Below are 26618 nucleotides of genomic sequence, written 5' to 3'. Positions count from 1 at the left end.
TCCCGCTCAGGAATAAGCCCTCTTGTGCAACTGTTCTTGTGCAAGAGGCCAGTGTAGACAGGCAACATGAATTTCTTGTGCAAGAAAGTCCTATGGTTAAAATGGCCATCAGAGCTTTCTTACGCAAGAGAGTGTCTACGCTGGCATGGATGCTCTTGCGCAAAAGCACATCTCTTGCGCAAAAACACATGCCAATGTAGACGCTCTCTTGCACAACTACTTTAATGCAAGAACTCTTGTACTAAAGAGTTTTTGCGCAAGATCATACCAGTATAGACGTAGCCACAGTGAACAGGGTGAAGGGTATAAGTTAGAGATGGCTGCACTGCTGAAAGGCTTGGAAAATGCCAATTGACTATTTCCTACTTGTATGCTGTGAGGAGACTTTCTTGCCATGTGAATGTTCAGGGATGTCCTGCTAAATTGATCAGATTACTTGTACTGCTGAAAAAAAACCTGTGCATTTGAAATCCTGAACACCCGAATAGGGAACAGCTCTCCTGTCCTGTGTGTTTCTAAAGCCCAACTCAGACTGGTCACTAGCCCACATGCCTTCATTTATTAGCTAGGTGCCTGGACGTTTTAAATCACCGGGGAAAAGGAAGTACACAGCTTTAGCTAGATGACAGACACTTCCTGATTTTGGAGACATTAGCTCAGATATAAGTGAGGCTGCTCAGACACTCTGTCCTCTTCTGTACATGCTCTTCCTCCTCAGTGCGCAGCATGGAAGGACAAATTATTTATGCTGATTTAAACATTTTGGGAGCCTCTTCCAGGCCACTGCCTCCACCTCAGCGTCTCAGTAAGTCTTTGGCTTCTTAGTTTTTGTACCAGTATGATCTCTATTTTTGGTTAGAAAAATGGAATCCTACTCTACTTTTTTATTTCACTTGTAGCATGGAGAGCTTAGAAAGTAGGTCTTTAGAACCAAGGAGCAGCTTTACAGCCTATCTTCAGTGAGGGACTTCAGAGCATGTCAAATTCCCTACTATTGTCATGACTGGATACAGAATTTCTGTAAATTCCACTATGATTACAGTGTTCATTATATTAGTACTATTAATACAGCCACAACACTACAGGTGTAGCCAGCGGCAGCCTATATGTTCGTAATTACAAGTGCAATCAAATATTTTATTTTCTGCTGTCTTTATACATATTTGGAGGATTGAAGTAAGCTAGTGAATTTATAGTTCTTGCAGCAGTGGGATGAGTCAGAGCTGAAGGAGCAAATGTTGCAGAATGAACAGAAGAGAAGGAATCTGGGAAGCTCCAGGAAAAGGAAGCATTTGATTGTTGTTAGAAGAAAGTTGGTGGGGATTCATTTAGGTACACTGTATAGTGGAATCTGTGTGAAGAAAAGGATTCACTAGCCTCCAGTGAAAGACCTAAATTTATCTGAGAAAGTTAAGACAGGGCTAGAGAAAAACGAGAATCTGGCTAATAGAAAATTATAGGCAATCTCAGGATTTTGGACACGATTCTGAAATGGGAGCTCATGCTCAACTTCCCAGGTATCTCTGAGCGCAGAAGAGAAGATGTTTCATGCCAAATGCATTTTGGAAAGTTGCAACTTAAAGATGACTCTCATATGTCTGCACTGCGGGAATCTATTGGAAAAAGATATGCACAATGTGCTCCAGTACCTTTGTTGATACTTTTGTTGTCTACACTGGAACAAATTTCGGAAAAAAGCCCTGTTTCGAAAGCCCTCTTCTTCTTTGTGGAATGAGGAATACAGGAGATTCTGAAAGAGCGCATTTGCTCTTCCGCAAAAAAAAAAAAAAAAAAAAAGCCGAAGAGCATATACATTCCCTGGATGTAGAGGAGTTTTTTCGGGATACCTTCAGTATCCTGAAAAAAACCTGCAGTCTAGCTGTACTGAAAAGTCGAGTTAAGCTATGCAGCTTCAGCTATGTTAATTGCATACCTGAAGTCGAAGTAGCTTAAATTAGTTTTCGACTTCCCTTATTCCTCATGAAAGGAGAGTTTCTGGTGTCAACAGGAGTGCTCTCCCACCCTGAAAGATCGAACCCTGGAAGATCGACAGCGGAAGATTTGATCTTTCTCTACAGTGTAGACATTCGCTTAGGGAGGAATATAGTAGCCAGGATGGGAGAAGGCAGGGAAAATGCATATCAGAATAGTGAAAAACAAAGTGAGCTAAATGTTAAGACAGGGGAGTTTAAGCTTTTCCAGACTGTGACTCCATATTACTATAAGTTTTAGGGCACCTGTCACGTTATTGGATTGTGAGGGGAGCAGCCGGGTGACTGTTGCACCCATGGGGGGGTTGTTGGTCCCAAAAGTAGTATAAAGGGGGCCATGCAAGATGTGGAATAGAAGCTTACTGTCTGCTAATTTTATATATGCTATTCATGTAAATGTTTAATGTCTGCGCGTGAAGTTATAAGCATGTATTTTGTGTGAGTATTAGATATTTCTCTGTGTGGTTGAGCAATGGGCAGAGCTCAGACTATGGACACGGTAATTAGTGAGGCTCTGTGGGACAATAGCACTCAATGGGCCAAGGTCACACCTCGTGAATGAGGAATGACACCTAAGGGCTACCAGCAGGGAACACGGGGATAGGCCGCTGGCCAGGTAACCTGCTGCAGCCAAGAAGAGACCAGGAAGGAGGGATAAATTTTCCATGTTCCAGCTCAACACTTCATCCCAGAGGCAGCAGTGCAGGGATCAAAGAGCCGGGAAGTACTGTGAACCCATCCTGACCTAGGATGCTCAACAAGGACTTTTAAGCCAGCAGCTGTAACATCTCTGCTAGGAGCCTGCATCGAGGACTGGGAGATTCGATGCATGTAATGTATGATACTTCAGCAACCTCACTCTCATGCTTTTCTTTCTCGTAGCACTAAACCTTTAGATGGTAGATTCTAAAGGATTGGCTCAGCGTGATTCATGGGTAAGGTCCAGAGTGTAAATTGACCTGGGATCTGTGGCTGGTTTCTTGGAACAGGACAGAACTTGTTCGGGGTAGGTGAGATTGGGTTCTAAGACACCTCACCTGTGTATGAGGCCCGGGGCCATCTGGGGCATGGATATTGCTGGGGTGCTGGAGGGGTTTTGCTTGTGAGGCTTCAGGCAGGCAGCTGAAGCGCTCTGTGGGACTGGTTTGTGGCCTGTTTGGGAAGGTCTCCAGTCTGGGGGCTGTAAGGAGCCCCAAATTTGAGCAATTCGCCCTGAGCAGACACCCTCAGCTGTGCCCAGACCTGGCCCGATCCGTCACAGCACCCATCCCATGTATTCAGAAAGAAAGGGAGTGTGATCATATCCCCCACAAACCTGTTCATGTCCCAGTGAGGAAAATAATCCTTTTTTTTTGTATATAGAGGATGTAAAATATGAGGGGGAAAAATTATAGTGCAACTTCTAAAGAATTTGCCAGAAAATTAGTGCTATTTGAAACTTTAAAATCTTTTAGAACTGACAATATAGGGTAGAAGTTAAACCTCCCTCTTCAAGCTAGTACAGTGGAGTGAAAACCCAATGAGATGGTGTCAATTATCTTTCTAAAAAAGGATTAACCTTTTAGGGTATGTCTAGGGTATGTAGATGAGGTTTCTAGACATAGGAAAATGAAGCAGAGATTTAAATAATTGCTGCTTCATTACTGTTTTTCGAGTACACTAATCTACATGGCTCCGTCGACAGTGTTAGTAATTATTTCCAAGTGGCAAATGAACAAAACACAAATCTGAATTTTACTTGTTTGTTTTCCAAATGTAGTCTCATTTCTTAACAGGAAAAGAGCAAATACAGGATGATACAGAGAAAGCTGAGTTTAATGCTTTTTTTTCCTTCGGTCTTCACTAAAAAGATTAACTTAGAGCACATACTTAATCTAATATTAACAAAAATGGGGAAGGGTTTTGGGCCAGAAGAGGAAAAGAACAGGTTACAGTATTTTTTAGGTAAGGTTGATGCATTCAAGTTGAAGGATCTGATTAAATTCACGAGAGGGGATTTAAGGAAATAGCCCATATAATATCAGAACTCTCAATTGTTTTTGAAAACTCCTGCAGGAGGGGTGAGGTCCCGAGGGCTGGAGAAAGACACACACAGCACTTGTCTCCAAAAGAGAGAGAGACAGAGGAAAAAAGAAGGATGGCCCAGGAAATTACAAACCGGTCAATCTAAGGGTGTGTCTAGACTACAGAGTTTTGTCGACAAAAGTGGACTTTTGTCGACAAAACTATACCAGAGTCTACACTACCGCTGAGTTCTGTCGACATAACGTCGACAGAACTCAGCAGTCTTGTCGACGCTGGTAAACCTCATTCTACAAGTCATAACGCCTTCTGTTGACAGAGTTCTATCGACAGAAGGCGTTATTGAATGTAAACTGTCCTTGCATCTACACTGCCATGTCGACAAAGCAGCTTGTAGTGTAGTGTAATGTAGTGTAGACGCTCTTTGTCGACAGAAGCTTTGTCGACAGTATCTGTCGACAAAACTTCTGTCGACAAAACTCTGTAGTCTAGACGTACCCTAATTTTGATACGTGGAAAGACATTGGAACAAATGATCGAACGATGAATTTGTTCAGACCTAGACGCTAATTAGTAGCGAGAACAATGTACCAAGAAGAAAGCAAACCCAAACCCATCTACTGTCCGCCTTTGACAAGATACTTGGCAGAGTGACTGGAGGGCAGAGATACACCCTAGAGCGTCGCTCTGGCATGAGCCAGCCACAGTCCAGCAAGAGCTGGCTGAGCCAGTGACAGTAGCCATGTGCGGAGGCAACAGATTAAAGGGGCCCGCAGGGGCCAGCAGGCCAGGGACCTTTGGCAGCTGGGGATGGGCTATTCCCTCTCCAGCCCAAAACAAGCCCACCCTCCAACTGGCCAGGCCCACTGGGCTCCAGCCAGACCTGGACACAGGCAGCGCAGTCCTGACCTGGTGCCTGTGTAGCAGTCCAGAGATGTCTACACTACAATGTTAGTTCGAACTAACAGACGTTAGTTCGAACTAACATTCATAGGCGCTACACTAGCGCTCCGTTAGTTCGAATTTAAATCGAACTAGCGGAGCGCTTAATTCGAACTAGGAAAACCTCATTTTACGAGGGCTAAGCCTAGTTCGAACTTACTAGTTCGAATTAAGGGGTGTGTAGCCCCTTAATTCGAACTAGTGGGAGGCTAGTCCTCCCCAGGTTTCCCTGGTGGCCACTCTGGCCAACACCAGGGAAACGCTATGCCCCCCTCCCGGCCCCGGACCCCTTAAAGGGGCACGGGATGGCTACGGTGCCCGTGCCAGGTGCAAGCCTGTCAGCACCCAGCCAGCAGACCCTGCACCTGGCACAGATCGAGCCACCCACCCGATGCCCCCCAGCCCTCCCTCTCTTCCCAGGACCAGGCTGGCGGCTCCCGGGAGCTTGCCCGGGACCGCAAAAGGCGGGCACCCGCCTGGGTTAGTGCGGACATCGTGGACCTTGTCCACGATCTCCGCACCAGGCACTGGAAAGTGGCCGTCTAGGGCAGGAGAGCTGCCAGCCTGGCCACCCAGGAGCAGGTGTGCATGAAAATCAAGGGGGTCCACTGAGACCCCCGACCCTGAGCCCTGAGCTTACAATGGCCATCCTGGGTCAGACCAAAGGTCCATCTAGCCCAGTAGCCTGTCTGCCGACAGCAGCCAACCCTAGGGACCCTGGAGGGGATGGACCGAAGACAGTGACCAAGCCATTTGTCTCGTGCCATCCCTCTCCAGCCTTCCACAAACCTTGGGCAGGGACACCACTCCTACCCCCTGGCTAATAGCACTCCATGGACCCAACCTCCATGACTTGATCTCACTTCCCTTTAAACTCTGTTCTAGTTCTAGCCTTCACAGCCTCCTGCAGCAAGGAGTTCCACAGGTTGACTCTTTGCTTTGGGAAAAACAACTTTCTGTTACTAGTTTGAAGCCTGCTCCCCATTCCTTTCCTTTGGTGTCCTCTAGTCCTTCTTTATGGGAACTAATGAAGAACTTTTCTGTATGCACCCTCTCCACCCAACTCCTACTTTTAGAGACCTCTATCCTGTCCCCCCTCCGTCTCCTCTTTTCTAAGCTGAAAAGTCCCAGTCTCTTTAGCCTCTCTTCATATGGGACCTGTTCCCAACCCCTGATCATTTTAGTTGCCCTCCCCTCTCCCAGCCTCTCTCTTCCCCTCTCCCACCTCCTTTTCCCAGTCTCCCCCAGTTTTGTTCAATAAAGACAGATTCCATTTTTGAACACAATTGTCCTTTATTTTGTACATCAAGAAGAGGGGCTAGGGAAGGGTAAGTGGGAGGAGGTGAGGGAGGAATGGGGTACGAGCCCCCGATGGGGAGGACTGGGCTGGCTCTGCGGGCTTCTGGGGGTGGAAGCTCTCCTGCAGCCCCCCCAATTGCCCCCTCTCTCCAGATGGCAGCCTGCGGCAAGTGCAGCCGGGCTGATGGCCGAGTGGTGTGATGTGCCCAGTGTGGGCACTCCGGGCACTCCAAGCCAGGACTGGTTTTCGAGCGGGGCACCCCTGAGAACTATCTGTCCGGGGTGGGGGTCGGGACCCTTTAAGCGCAGCCCTCGGCTAGCCTGAGACAGCATCTCCACGCTCTAAGTCCTCCTCTGATGCCCTGCCGGCACTGCTTCCGGCCATCCTTAAGCCCTGTTCAGGGTCCACTTAATGTGGACATGCTAGTTCGAATTAGCAAAACGCTAATTCGAACTAGTTTTTAGTGCTAGACGCGTTAGTTCGAATTAGCTTAGTTCGAATTAACTAATTCGAACTAAGTTAGTTCGAACTAACTCTGTAGTGTAGACATACCCTATTACTATTCAACAGGCAAAGTAAGACCCTAAGGAAGGAAAATTCAAATTGCCACCTGCCAGATGCAGGGTACAGGACTTCACTGGTTCTGATAGCTTGACAGGTTCCCTTGCTGGGTCAAAAAGGAACCAACTGCGGAATGGGGGTGCAGATACAATGCAATTTCCCCTCTGACGGATGGGAATTAAGAGAATGTGGCTAGTAGCATTGAGCCGTGGGAGGGCATCTTAAGACAGCAGTCTGGTGTGTGGTGCAGTCGGAAAGTCTGAGTATTGTTGTGGAAGAAAGGGGCCATTTGGTGATCAAGTGAGGGGGCATTTCTTCCTCCGTGCCTGCTCCACATGCACTAAACTAAATTAGCTGCTTTATTTTTAAACTGCATTTAAAAATTCAGCCCTTGACGAAGTACAATTAGAAGTAACTGTGGACATAAAGAAGAGATACAGAAACCAAAATCGGGCTAACCGTTAAGGCTGCAGCTTTATTTAAAACTGTTACCTAATTAGGGAAACGACCCAAACTACCTAGCAGCGTCGTTCCCTCGTGGATCTCAGTTTGCACCACTGGCTTGGTGTACTTCAAACTTGAGGGAGAACGTGAAACCCCTGCCCCACCCACACCCTCAAGGTGCCAAGAGACCCTGAGTGTAAGCCAGACTCCCAGTCCATGGCCTTCCTCCTCCAGGCCAGAGGTGGAAGAGACACAGAATGAGGGGAGCCCAAAGCTGCATTGAGTGTGTCCACACTTGGAGCTGGCAGTTTCCAGCGTGAGGAGACTGGGTGTCTGGCTGGTGAGTCTTGCCCACATGCTCAGGGTTTAGCTGATCGCCATATTTGGGGTCGGGAAGGAATTTTCCTCCAGGGTAGATTGGCAGAGGCCCTGGAGGTTTTTCGCCTTCCTCTGTAGCATGGGGCACAGATCACAGCTGGAGGATTCTCTGCATCTTGGGGTCTTCAAAGTATTTGAAGGCTTCAATATCTGAGATCTAGGTGAGAGGATTATTCTAAGAGGGGTGGGTGAGATTCTGTGGCCTGCACTGTGCTGGGGGGTAAGACTAGATGATCATAATGGTCCCTTCTGACCTTAAAGTCTATGAGTTGATGAGACAAACCCTGCACTCGCTCTGAGTGAGCCAGTGTGCTAAAACAAGGGTGCACTTTTAAAAGATAGCGCATCCATGTCGAGCAGCCCCCATGCTGAGTATGTCAGTATGAACCATCAGAGACCACTCCAAAGCTGTTCCCCATGCAATGCTTCTTTTTAAAAACTCCCCATGGTGACGCATTCCTTGGTCTTGGAGGCTTTGCTGGCACCACCCAAATGCATCAACCCCTTGGGAATCCAAGAAGGCACATTTGGGAAAAAGAACTCCGATGATAAGGACAGTTTTAATTCACTGAGACTGGAAAACTCCAACAGGAGAGTTTTATCAGCCACATTCTTAGAAGCTCCTGAAATGTGTTTGTATTTCAAAATCAAAGTCTTGGAGGGATACGCTCCACCGTAGGAGTTTCTTGTTAGTCTCTTTGTGTGAAACCACTTCCTTCCAAACAAACGAAATTTTAGCCCAGGATTTCTAACATCTCCGGGCAGATGGCCACTGGCTAACACACTCAGGCTGTGTCTAAAGCAAAATGCAGGACTATGTAGCACTTTAAAGACTAACAAGATGGTTTATTAGATGATGAGCTTTCATGGGCCAGATCTGAGGAAGTGGGTCTGGCCCACGAAAGCTCATCATCTAATAAACCATCTTGTTAGTCTTTAAAGTGCTACATAGTCCTGCATTTTGCTTCAGCTACACCAGACTAACACGGCTACATTTCTATTACTAGGCTGTGTCTAGACTGGCCAGTTTTTCCAGAAAATCAGCCACTTTTCCGGAAAAACTTGCCAGCTGTCTACACTGGCTGCTTGAATTTCCGCAAAAGCACTGACGATCTCATGTAAAATTGTCAGTGTTCTTACGGAAATACTATGCTGCTCCCGTTCAGGAAAAAGTCCTTTTGCGCAAAACATTTGTGCAAAAGGGCCAGTGTAGACAGCTCAGATTTGTTTTCCGCAAAAAAGCCGCGATCGCAAAAATGGCAATCAGGGCTTTTTTGTGCAAAAGCGTGTCTAGACTGGCCACGGATGCTTTTCCGGAAAAGCATCCTGCCAATCTAGATGCGCTTTTCTGAAAATGCTTTTAACAGAAAACTTGTCCGTTAAAAGCATTTCCGGAAAATCATGCCAGTGTAGACGTAGCCCCAGAGTAGCCAAAAGCAAGTTGTTTATCTTTACCTCCGGCTACTAGTTGAAAAACATGTTAGTCTAGAACTGCAGAGGGTTCACTGTTGTATGGTTGCTCTACAAGTCTCCCCACCCTCATCATATTGTTCTGGCACGTTTCAGATCTTGTAATTACGTCACCAATCAGTTGCTTATTAATACCAACCCCTCCTCACTCCAGCCCCACCAAGAAAAGGGAAGATGTATGTGGACTTCCCTGATGCATGAATGAGAAATGGAGTTTCCCAGCAGCGCCCCATCTCCCAGGTAGCCACATGCCCCTCATGCCCCAGCAGGAGTGGTCCGAGGCTGGCTATGGTAGCTGGTGCCCCAGGTGGAAGGCGCAATCGGTGCCCCCACCTGCACAGCTGTCAGTGGCCATGACATAAACATCGGGTACCCAGGTTGGCGGCACCCTAGGAGACCGTCAAGTCTGCCTAGGCTCACGGGCCGCCCTTGTGCCCCAGCAAGCCAGCATAACCCTCCTGAAATGTTGGCACGCACACACCCCGCCAGGTAGCCTGCATTCTTCCCTGGTATTATCCCCATCTCCAGCCTAGGAAAGAGTCCTGGGTGTCTCCCCTGAGCCTACTGCCCAGAGATGGCAGAGAGCAAAGAGTGAGAGGGTCTGATCTTGCTGCAGCCCAGACGAGAGTCAGGCTGCTCCAAACAAACTCCCCACCCCAATCTCACTAACACCAGGACCCAACCACTCCCTGTTTCCTCCATCTACCCCATGCAGTTGGCTACCCTACTTCCCACCCACTCTACGGATGGGGGGGAGTGCTGGGTTCACACAAGTAGCTGCAGCCAAGCCCAACTGCTGTGATCAACATCCCCTCCCCTCCCCTCCCTTCCCCTCTTCTCTTCTCTTCTCTTCTCTTCTCTTCTCTTCTCTTCTCTTCTCTTCTCTTCTCTTCTCTTCTCTTCTCTTCTCTTCTCTTCTCTTCTCTTCTCTTCTCTTCTCTTCTCTTCTCTTCTCTTCTCTTCTCTTGTGGCTGCCACTACCCAGCTAGGAGACAGGATGCCCCAAACACTCCGTCCCTCCTTCTTATGTCTCCCAGCTATCCATGGGAGCCATGTTTAGACTACAGGCTTCTTTCAGAAGAAGCTTTTCCAGAAGAGATCTTCCAAAAAAACTTATTCCAAAAGAGAGTGTCCCCACTGCCAAAACGCATCGAAAAAGCCACCTGCTTTTTTGACAGAGCACATCCAGACTGAATGGACATTCTTTCGCATGTAAGCTGTGATTACTATGGGCAGAAAGGTCACCAGGGCACCTGTGCTTTTTCCTCTTCTTCCGAAAGAATTCCCCCTTCCCCATTCACACACGCCTTTTTGCAAAAGAGCTCTGATGCAAAAAGGTTTCTTCCTCATAGAATGAGGCTTACCAACACCAGAAAAAAACCCTCAGTTCTTTCAATTTACTTTTGAAAGAACATGATTGCAGTGTGGGCGTTAGTCAGGTTTTGTCAGAAAAATGGCTCGTTTCCTGACAAAACTCTGTAGCATAGACATACCCTGGGAGAGGTGCACTCCTCTGTCCCCAACAGAGATTTGCAACAGCTGAGAGTGGTGCCCCTACCACCAGCCAGGCAGTTCTGTGCTGGGCAGTCCTGAGCATGGGGGTGAGGCTTCATTTAGCAGCTGGGTGATTGCACTTAACAGGAACCTTGGCTGCAATGCCGATGAAAAAGCTGATGGCATCTAGACTGAATGATTGACTGGAAGAACCGATTTACCTTTATGAATGATGGAAACAAATTTCAAATTCTTTAGTCAGTGTTAGTTATAAAATGACAAGATTCATCTCCAAGGTTGAATGGGGAACAGGTTTAAAACTAATAAAAGAAAGTTCTTCTTCACACAGCGTGTAGTCAACCTGTGGAACTCCTTGCCATAGGAGGCTGTGAAGGCTAGGACTATAACAGAGTTTAAAGAGAAGCTAGATAATTTCATGGAGGTTAGGTCCATAAAAGGCTATTAGCCAGGGGATAAAATGGTGACCCTGGCCTCTGTTTGTCAGAGGCTGGAGAGAGATGGCAGAAGACAAATCGCTTGATCATTGTCTTCGGTCCACCCTCTCTGGGGCACCTGGTGCTGGCCACTGTCGGCAGACAGGATACTGGGCTAGATGGACCTTTGGTCTAACCCAGTATGGCCGTTCTTATGTTCTTATGGCTCCAGGTGTCCTAACCTAATTCTACAATCAAATTTACTGCAAAACTGTGCACGGCCCTCATCTCTGTAATGTCTGTTCTTCTCTGAATGAGTGTTCCTGTGCATTTGAAGTAGGTGTGTAGATGCCTACGTGCACAGGGACCAGAAGATTTTCTCCTCTCTGTGACCCCTGGAGTTGCACCTTCATGGCACCCAGTATAGCAACCTGCCAACCCATCACCTCCGCGGTTCCTTCCTACCACCAGTGACATGCGGCTGGGACATCCCGTAGCCATTGCCTCTGCAAGCTCACCGGTTTTCCTGTTATTCTGTACACAGTTTGTTTCTTATTGTTCTAAGTCCGATTTTGTGTTTCTAGTTATTGTAAGTGCACCTCCCTTCTTAGAACCCACAGAGTCGTGGCGGTCGCACAAGCCAAAAAACCACCCACGCTCTTCCTGCCTGCAGTGCTTGAGTGAGGGTTACCAAAGAGACCACTGCAGCATCTGCCACAAGCTCCGCCCTAGGACTCTAAAGGACAGAGGCTCAAGGCACGTTGGATGGAGGTGGCTCTGCACCCTCAGCCTGACCCGGGACCAGAAGACCCAGCACCACGCAACTCTTCATCGGCATGGAGCGCTCTGGTGCCATCCTCCACATCAGGGCTAAAGGAGGATTCCTCTAAGCACCAGCACAGGTCCATGAGAGGAGGAACCGTAAGGTGCCGTTCTCCATTGCTGGTGCCTCAGAAGAGGAAGAATGAAGTTTGAGACCCACGCCTCGTTATTTTGAAATGTGCTGTGCCACAATGAAAACACGTGACCAGTTGGTATAGCAATAGTGGCTCTGACTTCCTTGATAGGGCTGCTGTTTTGCAAGTGTTAGCAGACATTGAGTCTTGCAGGTCAGTTTCGCATTGGAGGCGAAATTAATTATCCGGTTTCAAGCACTTCTGCAGAAAAGGACCTGGGGATTTTAATGGATGAGAAATGGGGTATGAGTCAACAGTGTGTCCTTGTAGCCAAGAAGGCTAGCAGCATATTAGTAGAAGCATTGCCAGCAGATCTAGGAAAGTTATTATTCTGTTCTATTTGGCACTGGTGTGGCCACATCTGGGCTACGTCTAGACTGGCATGATTTTCCGCAAATGCTTTTAACGGAAAAGTTTTTCCGTTAAAAGCATTTGCGAAAAAGAGCGTCTAATTGACACAGACGCTATTCCGCAAAAGCACTTTTTGCAGAAAAGCATCCATGCCAATCTAGATGCGGTTTTGCGCAAGAAAGCCCTGATCGCCATTTTCGTGAATGGGGCTTTTTTGCACAAAACAATACCGTGTTGTCTACACTGGCCCTCTTGCGCAAAAGCATTTGCACAAGAGGGCTTTTGTCCAAACGGGAGCAGCATAGAATTTCCGCAAGAACACTGACAATATTACATGAGATCATCAGTGTTCTTGCAGAAATTCAAGTGGCCAGTGTAGACAGGTGGCAAATTTTTCTGGAAAAACTTGCCAGTCTAGATGCAGCCCTGGAGTATTGCATCCGGTTTTGCCCTCCCCCTGTGCAGAAAGGCTGTGGATAAATTGGAGCGAGAACAGTGTAGGGCAACGAAAATCATTAGGGGCTGGAGCACATGACCTATGAGGAGAGGCTGACGGATTTGGGTTTGTTTAGTCTACAGAAGAGAAGAGTGAGGGGGGATTTGATAGCAGCCTTCAACTCCTTGAAGGGAGGTTCCAGAGAGGATGGAGAGAGACTGTTCTCAGTGGTGATGGATGGCAGAACAAGGAGCAATGGGCTCAAGTTGCAGTGGGAGAGGTCTAGGTTGGATATTAGGAAAAACTATTTTATCAGATGGGTGATGAAGCACAGGAAGAGGTTACCTAATGCTATTTACTTGGTCATGAGAGGCCATTGGGCTTTACAAATGAGTCTTGACCCCAGAAAAGTTACGAACCAAAAGCCAACACAAGGCCAGACAGGGCTGAAACAAAGACTTGCTATACAATGTGGTCAAATATACACCATCCTAAGGACAGCACCCGAAACTAGGCTAGTTTGAAATTTGGTGCTGCCTACACTATTTCGAGCCATTCCTTACTCCTTGTAGAATGAAGTTTACAGGGATGGCGAATTAGCACATCCACTCTATTTTGAAATAGTGGACGTGTTCGAAAGACGTGGGGTAGCTATTTTGGGATACTGGAGATATCCTGAAATAGCACTGCAGTATAGACATACCCTAAGTGGGCTAGAACCATGTTGTTCAATAATTGACAGTAGGAATGTGTTAGTATTTTCTTCATCTTTGCAGTATTTTGCTCTTCCATCACTGTAGTGCCCTCAGCATGATGCAACCCTTAACTGACAGGTTTTTAATTATTCCTGGCATTATGTGAGGAGGAGTATAAATGCCCATTGGTGGGTGCTGCACAGGGAAGTCCATTATTATGTCTTGCTCTACATGCTGAAAGTGTTTCACCAAACACTGCCTCTTACAGATCATCCTCCGTGTCCTCGCTGGCATCGGCTCGCTCTGCAGCTGGGAGCAGCTGGGATCCTCGTCCTGGCGGGAGCTGTGACAGTGATGGGCACTTGGGGTAAGCACCTCCAAATTAATTTGTAGGAAAAGCTACACCCTGAAATTTCCCCATCTCCGACATTTCTGATTCCAACTCTCTTGTGAAAAAACCCCCCAGACATTTCACTAGCACCAAAATGGGAACAATATGACATGGGCAGGACAATGTTAGAGCTTAATACTTGAGGCCCCTGTGATCCCGCTCTTACAGCTTCACTGTCATCCGTGTGCAGGGCGGAGTGGGAGACACCATTCACTGTGTAATAAATGCAGCAGTCTCTCTTATCGTCTCTCATGACCTATCCCCCTGGCCCAGTTCTGAATGTGAAAGCAGCAGTATGGGATGGGCGGCTGGTCCCTGAGCAGTAGCTGCCATTCATGCTCATGCTGTTCTGAAGTTTTTCAGCCCAGACGGTCTCTGAATTGCTTGAAGAACAACGGTACCAAGGAGAGACTCATCCCTCAATGCAACAGCAGACCTGGCCTGACAGATTTCCAGTCCCGCTTGCAACAATTTGTGTGTGAATCATCTCCCAGCAACTCAACAGGTATCTCACCTCTTTCTCTCAGCTACTCCTTGCACTGCAGCGCCACCTACTGGTCACATGGGGGCAATGACACAAACTACTGCAATAAGACAAGGGGGGGGGGGGGAGGGATAGCTCAGTGTTTTGAGCATTGGCCTGCTAAACCTAAGGTTGTGAGTTCAATCCTTGTGGAGACAATTTGGGGCAAAAATTTGTTGGGGATGGTACTTGGTCCTGCTGTGAAGGCAGGGGACTGGACATGATGACCTTTCAAGGTCCCTTCCAGTTCTAGAAGATAGGCAATCTCCATTAATTTAATGGTGGGTGGGATCCAACATGGGACTTCTAAGCTGAATCTATGAGCTATAGGTTCATACTAAGGCAGTAGAGCAGACTCATTAATCTCTCTCTGGTCTCAGTGCCACTACATGGGACACCACACCCAGAAGGTATGTGCATTATAGGACAATTACCCTATTGCTACCAACTAATTAGGACAGCTGGTAGCAACTCCTGTGTTCAGTTTCCCTAATTCTTCCATTGTAAATGGGTGTTGTGGTACCTTTGAGAAACTTTCACACATCCATTATTGGAACCAGACCTTAGACATATGGGTGTGGGGTGCTCTCAGGTTGAAGAAACAGGATTGCTTTGTCCCAGGAAATGTCATCCAGGAAGAGTCGCCATTTCCCCTCTGGCTTCTGATCCTCAGGAAGACTCTGGAGCAGGACACAGATAACAGCAAGACCAGTCAGAAACCTTGGGCTCACCCTGGTGTGGCAGCTCACCCTGCACTGGGAGTTACCCATAGAGATGGGGAAGGGGGTGAGATCTGGGCCAGGTTCTCCCTCACCTAGCACATAGGGGCTGCATGTTTGTAGAAATGTCGGTGGTGTCCATAATGCCCACACACCTCCCCCACTTAAAAAAGGCCCTTCCCCACACCTGCCTGAGGTTCTGGGAGGGAGTGTGGATGTAGGAGGCAGGCTCTGGGCTGGGGCAGGTGATGGGGGGGCAAGAGGGGGTGAGGGGTGCAGGCTCTGGGATGAGGTAGAGGGAGTAGGAGGGGGTAGGGGTAGGATTTTTACCTGGGGCACCTCCCTCTGGCAGCAGCTCCTTGGCAGAAGGAAGCCAGAAGATCTCCACCACCAAAGGCACCACCCCATTAGCTCCCATTGACCACAAGGGTGATCAAGGGGAGGGGCAATGTGCAGAGACACAACTTCCTTTCCACTCAGGAGGCAGAGCGACACGTGGAACCAGAGCTGATAGGAAGTTGCTTTAGTCCAGCTGCACTACCAGTGACAGCGACCAGGGGTGGCAGGTAGTGTTGGGGGATGCATACGGGGCAGCAAATGGGGCCAGGGAGAGACTCAATCCTAAGCATTGCTGGAGCTGGGCCTCTGGGCCAGGAATATCCTTGGTGCCCGAGCACCAAGGGCCCAAAGAACTTTCCAACCCTGCCCCCGTGGTCTGTCACCTCCAGGGACACCACGTGGGCCAGAAGCTCCTACAGGGGGGGAAGACAGAGCTGACCAGGCTCCCACTGTGCACCCAACCCCTGCTTCCTCCCCTCGTGAGAACACACTCTCCATGTCACCCACCAGCCCTGAGCGGTAGCAGTGGGTACGGTGCTGGACCAGGTCCAAACCCTGCTGCTGGTTCAGGATGTGGCAGTTGTTCCCACTGCGTGTAACAGAATTGCTTTACATGTTTGGGTTTTTTTGGGTTTGTTTTTTAAAGAAATTAGGCCATGAAACACAACGCTGCATTAAGGGCACAGGAAGGTTACAAAGCCAAGCTCCTGAAAGTTAGGAAATGCCAGATTTACAGTCGCCCACACAACCATAATCCAGCCTCCATTTGTGTGTGCCTTGCGATACTGTCTCTATTGCATGGTTACCTACTGTTTTTCCCAAGGTTGCTGACTCATTCAGTGTGCAGAACTATTTGGTACCCATGTCCATGATGGCTCCCCAAATAAACATTCACTGCATGGGAAGAACCCACAGTCAGGCTGAGGGACAGCTGCATGGGCAGCCATGAACGTGGCGTTTTCAGTTTGACTTTGTGACCTAAATAAAGTTCTAACTCTGATGTGTGGTATTATCTGCCTCTCCTGCAATGCAGCCATCTGTAGGGAAAACACAAGGGCTGTGCAGCAGGGCACAGGAAAGCTACACAAGGGGAGGAAATGATGTAGCATTGCAGTCGAACCTGACCTGCATTAGCCCCATGCTAATTCAGGCCTGAGATACGCACAGTTTCACCAGCATCCTCCCTCCTGCCCTGCAGCATCTGCTGCTAATTGGTTATGGGAACTGCCCTCAAACCCAGTCCAGGCAATGGGGCAACTGGAAATGTTGAGCCCATGCACGAGTGTAATGAAGTTCAGAACTTTTAGCTCCGTGACATGTTTCCATTTTCCCCTCCAGAGGGACCAGGGTGCAAGCTCTGCCCCCCAAACTGGATGTTGCACCGGGACAAATGCTACTGGGTGTCTAAAAACAAATCTTCCTGGAACAAGAGTTGCGATGACTGTTCAAGGAGGGGCTCCCGACTGCTGGTGATACAGGACCAGGACGAGATGGTAAATCAATCGTGTCCTGGGGATAACAGCTCTAATAATAATTATTCTTCCTCAAGGAATGTCTCTGTGGGCGCTCCACTTTGGGTATCTTGGCGCTCTTTTGCTTATAATCAGAATTTTTTAGCAGCAGTATTCCCGCCCAGGTGCCGATGCCACTCATGCTGCAGTGAACGTAGTGACATGCGTGCACCATCAACCCTCCCTCAGTTCTCTTTGAACCACTCCTGGCTTGGTTGGCACCTAGCAGCTAGGGTTGCCAGGTGTCCAGTTTTCACCCGGACAGTCCGGTATTTGTGGCCTCTGTCTGGTAAAAATACTCAGGAAATACATTTTACATGTCAGGTACTTTCTGTTTCTCTCATTTTTCCCTTGCTGCATCTGGCGGGGGTGGGATGAACAGGGAGTGTAGGGATTTAAAGGGGCAGTTACTTTTTTTTTTTTCCTCAACCAATTTTTTCCATGCTATGTTCAGTATTTTTTGTGAAAGTATCTGGTAACCCTACCAGCAGCACTCCATGCCTGTGACAAAATCATTCCCCAAAGAGCTGCCACCACTGTATGAAGTTCTCTTCTACATCTTTGAAAGCAAGAGAGCTTCAGCTAAAACTCCTTACCACAGAGAAGACCAACCTTGGAACCAGTATCACAGGTCTCTCCAACCCATATCTCTCCTACAGTGGCTTCTGATCAAGGACCACTTGAACCAAGAGACCCTCCAGCCAAGAAAATGACTAAGAGGAAGCATGCCTCTCCTTCAGCAGACAGGTCACCCAAAAGGTTATCCCTTTAGCAGAAGCCTTCCTCCACACCCAAGGTACAGGCTTCAGCGGATGGGAAGGCAGTCCCGTATGTTCAAACTCCAAGGGACAGTGTCCTCTAAAGACACACTTCCTGCAGTCTCAGTACTGAAGTTGAAGAAGGCCGCCCCTCGCCGTTGGTATCGACAACAGCAGTACCAACATAGTCAGTATCCAAAGAGCAGGCTGTTTTGAAACAGAGGCTTTCAAAATGCATAACAAATTGTATTAAAACTTGCTATGACATCAATAAGGTGTCACAACCGACTCAGTTCCGGGCCCGCTCCACCAGGGCAATGGCCAACTCTACGGCCTTCCTCCATAACATGCCCATCATGCACATGTGAAGGGTGGCCCCATGGGCCTCTACACATATCTTTACAAAACAGTATGCCATATACACTCTTCACAATGTATCCGGTTTGGGGTGGCAGTCCTCTCCGCTGTCCACCGCTCAGGTCCGAAGCTCCTTCTTCCAGATGACCAAGGTATTACTCCGTAATCACCTGCAGTGGAGTGCCCACAGGGACACTCCTTGACAAAGAAAAAAGGGGGTTACTCACCTTGTTCATTAACTGATGTTCTTCGAGATGGGTGTTCCCGTGGGCACTCCATGACCTTTTCTCCTCCCCTCTGCTTTGGAGCTGTAACGTCTCTCCATAGTAGAGAAGGAACTGAGGGACGATTGATGGAACACACCCGTTGGCATGCTCGCTACAGCATGAGCAGTGCCACATATGCACGCCGGCACCCAAGGGGGATACTGCTAAAAAGTTTCAATTACAGCTGCTCCCCAAGTTGCGAACGGTCGAGTTACGACCGTTTGCACTTACGACCAAAGCTCCCATGGAGCAGTCGTAAAGGCAGTCCCCGAGTTACGAACACGACCCACGCTTATGAACAGCATGGTCACATGTAACTCAATGGAGTCCGAGTTACGAACAGTTTGAGTTACGGATCAAGTGTTGGTCCGTAACTTGTTCGTAACTCAGAGAGCGGCTGTATAAACACAGGAACACGAAGATACCTACAGTGAAAAACCCACAAGGACACCCATCTCAAAGATCAGTTACTGGACGAGGTGAGTAACCTCCCTTATACACAGAACCACAGTGTTGTGCGTCTGCCACATTTGCTCTACACACACCAACACGAGCTAAAAAGCAAGGAAACAAAAAATAATTGATGCTCTGCCACCCAGAGGCAGACACCTCACTGACAACACCACAAAGGTTGTACTAAGGCCTTAATTCTGCCCAAGTCAGGACAGAACCTACACTACTGGCCCATAGTCACAGAGGGAGTTTGGGGAATTAAATCCAGTTCCTAGACTTTTTACCAAGCACCTTACCCACTAGACCTGCCTTCCCCCTTCACTTCATTCTTCCATGTCATTTGCAGACTTTCATTCAAACCACTTTCAAAGACATAAATCGGTTTTGGCTTGGTCTCATTATTACATCCCCCTTGAGGAACTGGACGTGGATGGATGGCTCCCTGTTAAATCAAACACTGTGAGTGGTTTTATCTTCTGGGTCCATAGAAGATGTGCAGCAGGGGGCACAGGACTGTTGCTTTCTAGCATTGGTGGGAACAGAGGCTACGTAGGGGCACAAGGGATGTCAAGTGCTAGGCACCATGTTCTGCACAGAGCGGAGTCTTGAGCCTCATTCCACGGCTTCCATCAGCAGTCAGACTAATCCTGCCGGCTGAGTTTGGTAATATGGACACGTTTCCTATGCTCAAACAGCTGCTTATAGGGTTATGGGCTAGAAAGTATTTAATCAACCAGGGCTCTGCAGGAACAATTCGGCAGAATAAATTCAAGGAGTGTCTGAATGAGGAAAAGCTGCTAAAAATCTCGTTCCAAAATTCTAAACAGTGTTTATTTGTTTCCCAGGTTCAAGTCAGTGAATCCTCCCGAAGGGAACAACAACTGTGGGGTGATAAAAGCAGATGTGATTCGTTTTGAAAGCTGCAGAGCTGCAGCCAAGTGCGTTTGTGAAAAAGATGCTCTCCAGATATAGGCAGTGACATTAAATAGCTGCATTTTCTATGGACAATACAATCTCCTTTAGTTTCTTTCTGTCACATGAATGATGAATATTGAAGGCAAGTTTCAAAGGGAAGAACTGGGCTTGTGCCCACTCCCTTCCTCCTGTTTTTATAAGGTGTCTGAAGACAACATGGAAGATTATGGTGAAGGAAGAACTATTGCCAATTGACATCACAGGTAGAGCCGGGGGGAAATTTTCCACCGAAAAATCTATATGTCCAAAAAAATTGCAGTTGTAAGTCAAAGAGGACTATTCACAACCTGGTGCTGAGGTCACTGAATAGCTGCAGCCACAATAAAATAATAAAACATCAGGGGCAAGGGGCACACAGGGGCAGCACGAGGAGACAGCAGCTAACAGCACCCAGTAGCTAAATGGTTAGTGCACCATGTTGGAATCCCAGCTCTGGAGCAGTGCAAACAGATGGGCCATGTACATCAAGAGGGGGTGGGGCTATTTTAAGAGCTTTCTCTCAGCGACAGAATCCATTCCCAGGAACGAGCTCAACAAGCCTAACAAATGGATCTAAGGAGGACAAACCTATTGTTCTGCATAGGGCCGGTCTTAGGGCTAGGCAGACAGGGCCCATGCCTAGGGCGCTGTAGACAGGGGAGCATTGGAAGGAGCTTGTGCTGCCCCCTGCTGGCTGCGGAAGGACTTGGCTGCCCACAGCAAGTTTTCCTCCGCTCTGGCACCTTCCCAGGGCTGGGATGTTGGGCTTCTTCCTGATCCCAATCCCTGGTCCCGCCCCTCCATCTGCTCATTCCTCAGCTGGCCGACTGCGGGCCCGGGCTCTACTGCAGGCTCTCCAGGAGCCCAAAGTGACAGCGTGGCAGCATGGCCCAGCACCGCCTGGAGTGAAGTCCCTCCCTGCCTGTGCCACTTGATCTCTGGCAGGGCAGGAGCAAAACTCTCTAGGCTCTCTGTGTGAGTGAGCAGGCAAAGTCTGGGAACAGAGAGAGGGGAGAGGAGGTACCCAGAGGCTGGGAAGAGAGTGGGGAAACTGAACTTAGGGGGTAAAACCAGGCTTGGACTTCGTGGAGTGGGATGGTAACGCAGAGTCAGTTCTTCTGGATAATGTACATCTTTGAACAAACATACACATAACATTAATCTGAGCTTTGGAAGTTTCACAATCAGCACTATCTCTTGCAAAGTTTATCCAATTAGCTTGTCCATCAACAAACGTTTATTTTCCTTTACTATGCTCGGGGAATAATTTGCAAACATAACAGTAGACCACCTTGGTGGTTTCTGGAAAAAAATCAGTTCATTTCTAATTTCTGTGGTCTTGTTTTCCTTCCTCCTCAGAAAATGGGACTCATGAAGACCTCTGAGTTGCTTTCCTCCTCTAATTTCATACTCGTTTCTCAAATTTTCCGTATTACCTATGTTTTTTATTTACTAACAAATATTCTTTCCGAGCCAATTAAATAGATTTTGGCCTTAATGCAATGTCTTCAGGGTAGATTTCTTCCCTTACTTTGACAAAATTACCAATAGTTTGTCATTCCATTGCCACTTCAGAGTCCACTTGTTCAACTTTTCCAGTCATGGTGATAGCCCCACAATTCGTCAAGTGATCAGACAATTGAGATGTTTCTTCACCCATACTTTTTGATGAACGTCCTTTGTTCAATACTTGAAGATCTGGAAGGACTGATTCTGTGTTATTGCCTCTGTGAACGTAGACTGAATTATATTGTAAAAGTAGAATGAATTAAAGAAATGTTTGTTCCTTTAGCAGGAAGAGAGATGTTAAGGTAAAGTTGTTTGTGTGTAAGCAGGAAGGAGGATGTTAAGGCACAGGACAATGGTTCCACTTAAGAGTGATAGTGGGACATTAACAGGAGATTGGTAAGAGTTATAAGGAAATGAGACAAAATACAGGACTATGTAGCACTTTAAAGACTAACAAGATGGTTTATTAGATGATGAGCTTTCGTGGGCCAGACCCACTTCCTCAGATCAAATAGTGGAAGAAAATAGTCACAACCATATATACCAAAGGATACAATTAAAAAAATGAACACATATGAAAAGGACAAATCACATTTCAGAACAGGAGGGGGATGTGGGGGGAGGGGGGAGGTAAATGTCTGTGAGCTAATGGTATTAGAGGTGATAATTGGGGAAGCTATCTTTGTAATGGGTAAGATAGCTAGAGTCTTTGTTGAGACCCTCACGTAGGGTGTCGAATTTTAGCATGAATGACAGTTCAGAGGATTCCCTTTCAAGTGCAGATTTAAAAGGCTTCTGAAGCAGGATGCAGGTAATTAAGTCGTTGAGACAGTGTCCTTTCTATGAGATTCTTGACTGAACCCAAGTAACCTTGTCAGTTCGTGCCCTTTTTCAATCCTTTGTCTGCTCTCCTCTTTTATCTGTATAAATAAGGTGACTTGGGTTTCTGTGGGGTCTTACTCTTCTGGTCGTATTAGCGAAATGCTTTGCTAATAAAACAGAGTGGCCAACGAAATTGTGAGTCCTGAGTCTAACTTTTGACAGCTCAGTTTGACAAGGAGTGTTCTTATTGGACAGAAGTGCTGAGTTGCCATGGTGAAACTCCTGTTTTCTTTGGGGCTACCGCTAAAAAGACATGATGAGTCATCAGTGTCAAATTGAAAAGGTCATTTTTTTAACTTGCCTTGAATAGCTTAGTGAATTTGACAATTTTCTCAGGGTACATCTACACTAGCCCCCTAGTTCGAACTAGGGAGGCTAATGAGGGCGACCGAAATTGCAAATGAAGCGTGGGATTTAAATATCCCACGCTTCATTAGCATGTTCCTGGCCGGTTGCCATTTTGGAAATTGATTAGCCCAGAATAACTTCCTGCGTGTAGACATGGCAGAGAAGCGCGATTCCGAGATAAACCCCTTAGTTCAAATTCCATGAGGTTTAACTGTTAATTCATTGATGTACCCTCAATGAACATTTGGAAAATTATCAGTATTGTGGCCTAGGGGAAAACAACTTTTTAATACACTTCCCTACAGTAAATTCATTACTGTAATGGCAGAGCAGCTCAGAAACCAATTCACTGAAGAAGTAAAGGATGCCAAGTACTATTCTATAATAGTCAATTCAACACCAGATGTGAGTCATGTAGACCAATTAACATTAACTTTAAAATATGTGACAGGCAATGGTGAAGCTGTAGAATGATTTCTTTGTTTTGTTTCACTAAAATCCCACACTTCTGAATGTCTAGAGACAATAGTTTTGGAAATCATTGCAAATTTAGGTTTGGATATCAAAAACTGTCACGGGCAGTTCTGATAATGCTATAAGTATAGCAAGAAAATGTTCAGGTCTACCGGCAAGACTGAACAATACAAATCTCTTCGCTTTATTCATACCATGTGTCAGCCATTCCTTAACTTTAAGCTGGAATACTGCAGCTGTATTTTGTGAGGGAGTTACACATTTTGCTTTACTTCCAAAAATGTTCAAAACACATATGCTTTTTTTTCGGTTTCCAGATATCAGTTGAGTATGCTACAATCACACTTGGAGCAGGTGAATGGAAAATATTTAACAGTGAAAAAATATCAGGTGGTCTCATGCAGATGCCGTTTTGGCATTGAAAATGAGCTATGGTGTTATAAAGAAAACCTTGTTAGACATAGCCACATACAATTCTGAAAAACCATGGGAAGAAACTGAATCAAACTACTTAGCAGAAAAGTCTGAAAAGTATGCTATTGCTGTTTTCACTATTTTGTAAAGTCGTTTACTTCAAAGAATTTATGTAATCAGGAAATGACTGCAAAAAGTTGACACAAATTTATTAAATGCTGCACATTTATTAGCCTCAGTTGCAAGTTTTGTCACGGCTATAGGTTCAAAATGACTATAGGGCCATGGAAACAGAGGCACTAACATTAACAGAAATATATAGATTCCTCGGCTACGTCTACATTGGCACCCTTTTCCGGGAAAAGAATGCTAATGAGACAAGTCGGAATTGCAAATCCGCGGGGGATTTAAATATCCCCCGCGGCATTTGCATTTACATGCAACCCACTTCTTCAGCTGACAGGAGTATTAGAAGTCCAGATCCAGGAATAAATAAGAGAAGGGGGAGGAGGGGAGGAGGAAAAAAAGAGAGAGAAAAGGAGGGGAAGAAGAAAAAAGAGAGAGACAGTGAGCAGATGGTTCAAATAGTTATAAGAGTCTGATAAGAACAATTAGAACCTCCCTTGTTTAATTGGTTAGTTAAGTCAAAAATGGAGGTGCTAATTGTTCTTATCAGACCCTTGTAACTATTTGAACCACCTACTCACTGTCTCTCTTTTTTTCCTCCCCCTCCCCTTTTCTCTCTCTTTTTTTTCTTCTCTCCTCTCCCCTTCCCTTATTTATTCATGGATCTGGACTTCTAATACTCCTGTCATCTGAAGAACTGGGTTGTGGCCATGAAAGCTCATGAGACCATCTACATATTTTATTATTCTTTAAGGTGCTACTACTAGACTATTTCTTGTTTTTTAAGTTTTTCCAGTTACAGACTAACCTGGCTTCACCCCCCCCCCCCCGCTAATGTTATTTGTGACATGATAATAGTGCAATTTCAGAGTAGATATGAATTTCTAAAGTAAAGTACTGATTTATTTTGCATGTTTTTGTGAAAAGTATGGATGAAGATGCTAAAAGCCACTACTCTAAGAAATTAAGCGAATTCTATTGAGAGGACATAGACACGAATCTTTTTGAAGATGAAGTGAAACATTTCATTCATTTTATTGAAAATGACATGGTCTGTGCTTTGAGATCACCAGTTCATTTGTATAGACTTGCAATGCAGACAACCTTTCCAAATGTAGACACCATTCTAACAATAATTTTCACAATGCCTGTCATGAAAGCTACTGGTAAAATTTTTTTTTCTGTGTTGAAATGAGTGAAAAATTATTTGCAAACTATGAAGGAAGGGTTAAAAGAAATTTATTTAGGCTGCTAAGTGAAATGTGGAAATGCTGCATTCATGGCTGCCCCTGAAGTTCCAGTTCAGCCTGATTGTCAGGTTACCCAGTGCACTGAATGTTTGGGTAGCCATCAGGAAATAGATACCAAATAGGCCTGCACACTGAATGAGGCAGCAGCCTTGAGCAAAAAAAGAGTAGATAACCATGCAATAAAGTTTGTATCACCAGATACAACCAATGGGGGCTGAATTACAATTCTGTGTGTCACTATAAATCTGGTATTTCCTAGCTGTTGGGAGCTTGGCTTTGTAACCTTACTCTTCTCTTAGCCCACTATTATTTTTCATTTCCTGTTTTTTAGAAATCTATATGTAACTTTTCTTCCAGGTAGCACCAGCATCAGCCAGAGCTGGGTTCAATATCTAGGGGTACGTCTAGACTACATGGCTCCGTTGACAGAGCCATGTAGATTTGTTTGTTCGGCAAAGGGAAATGAAGCCATGATTTAAATAATCACGGCTTCATTTACATTTAAATGGCTGCCCCGCTCTGCCGATCAGCTGTTTGTCAGCAGATCGGGGCAGTCTGGACACTCCCCTGTCGACATGAAAGCCCTTTATCGACCTCCCCGTTATGCCTCGTAAGATGAGGTTTACCGGTCAGCGCGGGAGTGTCTGGGAGTGTCCAGACTAGCACGCTGAGCTGACAAACAGCTGATCAGCTGTTTGTCGGCTCAGCACGGCAGCCATTTAAATTTAAATGAAGCCGCGATTTAAATAATTACTTAAATCGCGGCTTCATTTCCCTCTGCCGATCAGCCTAATCTACATGGCTCCATTGACGGAGCCATGTAGTTTAGACACACCCTAGGTGTTCTTCTCCATCCATCCAACACAGAACTGACTCGAGCTGCTACCCAGTAACCTAGGAAAGTCACACCACACCCATGGACGCCTCTGGGAGGCAGTGCTTTCCCACTCACAAGCACAGTGTGTAAGTGTAGAAAAGAAACTTTTAATAAAGGGGAGGGAAGTAACGTGGCATTAATTTGGGGAAACACCAGAAGCAGAGTTTATAACCCAAACGTAGGCCTTAGCATGTTGGGCAGTGTCCTTCCCACCCTTAGCATGTTGGGCAGTGTCCTTTCCCTCTCAGACTCATAAGTCCAGCAATGTAAATGTCCCTTCACATGCCCAACTCTCTTCTGCATCCCACTCACAGTCGCTGCCTTTGGTCAGGGCAGCCCCAGAGTTCAGAGGTGCAGCTGCAGAGTTCCCCTCCCATCCTGACTGGGGGTAGGTAAAAAGCTTCATCCTCCCTCCCCTGGTCACTCCTCATCCACCTGCTTGTTGTTCTCCGGTGCCCCCTGCCATTGGTCACTCACCAGCTGCCTGCTCGCTTCTCTCTGGCGCCCCCTGCTGCCCATTGGTCACTCGCTGGCCACCTGCTCACTGCTCTTTGGTGCCGCCCTGCTGGCCATTGGTCACTCACCAGCTGCCTGCTCATTGCTGTCTGGCACCCCCTGCTGCTCACTGGTAGCTCCCCACCCACCTGCTTGCTGCTGTCTGGCACTCCCTGCTGGCCAATGGTCACTGCCCAGCCACCTGCTTGCTGCTCTCTGGCACCCCCTGCTGGCCAATGGTCACCCTCCCTGTTTATAAGCAAACTCCCTGCCTCAAAGGCAAAGCTGGAAGCAGCCAAACTCTTGCAATTAAGACCTGTCCCTGGAGGACATGCACTTGAAGCAAATCTCATGTATGAAATCCAGGGGGGGCTCAGACTACCCTGTCGTTCTCCATACATGGCACCCTTGCTTCTGGGGCCCTGGGGCCCACTGATACGTCACTGGACCACTGTCATCCAGGGTATGTCTACACTACAAAGTTAGTTCGAACTAACG

At 46.9% G+C, this 26618-nt stretch overlaps 1 protein-coding gene across 1 annotated transcript; it reads left to right on the top strand.

Annotated features, from left to right (window-relative positions):
- Positions 1-381: 381 nt before the first annotated feature.
- LOC142823284 (killer cell lectin-like receptor subfamily B member 1B allele C) lies at positions 382-22293 on the top strand. Its single transcript, XM_075914155.1, has 6 exons — positions 382-805; positions 13743-13841; positions 14221-14370; positions 16785-16939; positions 19138-19250; positions 19637-22293. Exons 1-6 carry the CDS (start codon positions 727-729, stop codon positions 19761-19763), a joined length of 723 nt encoding a protein of 240 aa, XP_075770270.1. The 5' UTR covers positions 382-726; the 3' UTR covers positions 19764-22293.
- Positions 22294-26618: the final 4325 nt, after the last annotated feature.

The sequence above is a fragment of the Pelodiscus sinensis genome, chromosome 32 (assembly GCF_049634645.1).
Source record: "Pelodiscus sinensis isolate JC-2024 chromosome 32, ASM4963464v1, whole genome shotgun sequence".
Taxonomy (NCBI): Eukaryota; Metazoa; Chordata; order Testudines; family Trionychidae; genus Pelodiscus; species Pelodiscus sinensis.
Note: the sequence above shows the minus strand (reverse complement) of the source record. Positions and strands in the feature narration are given on the sequence as shown.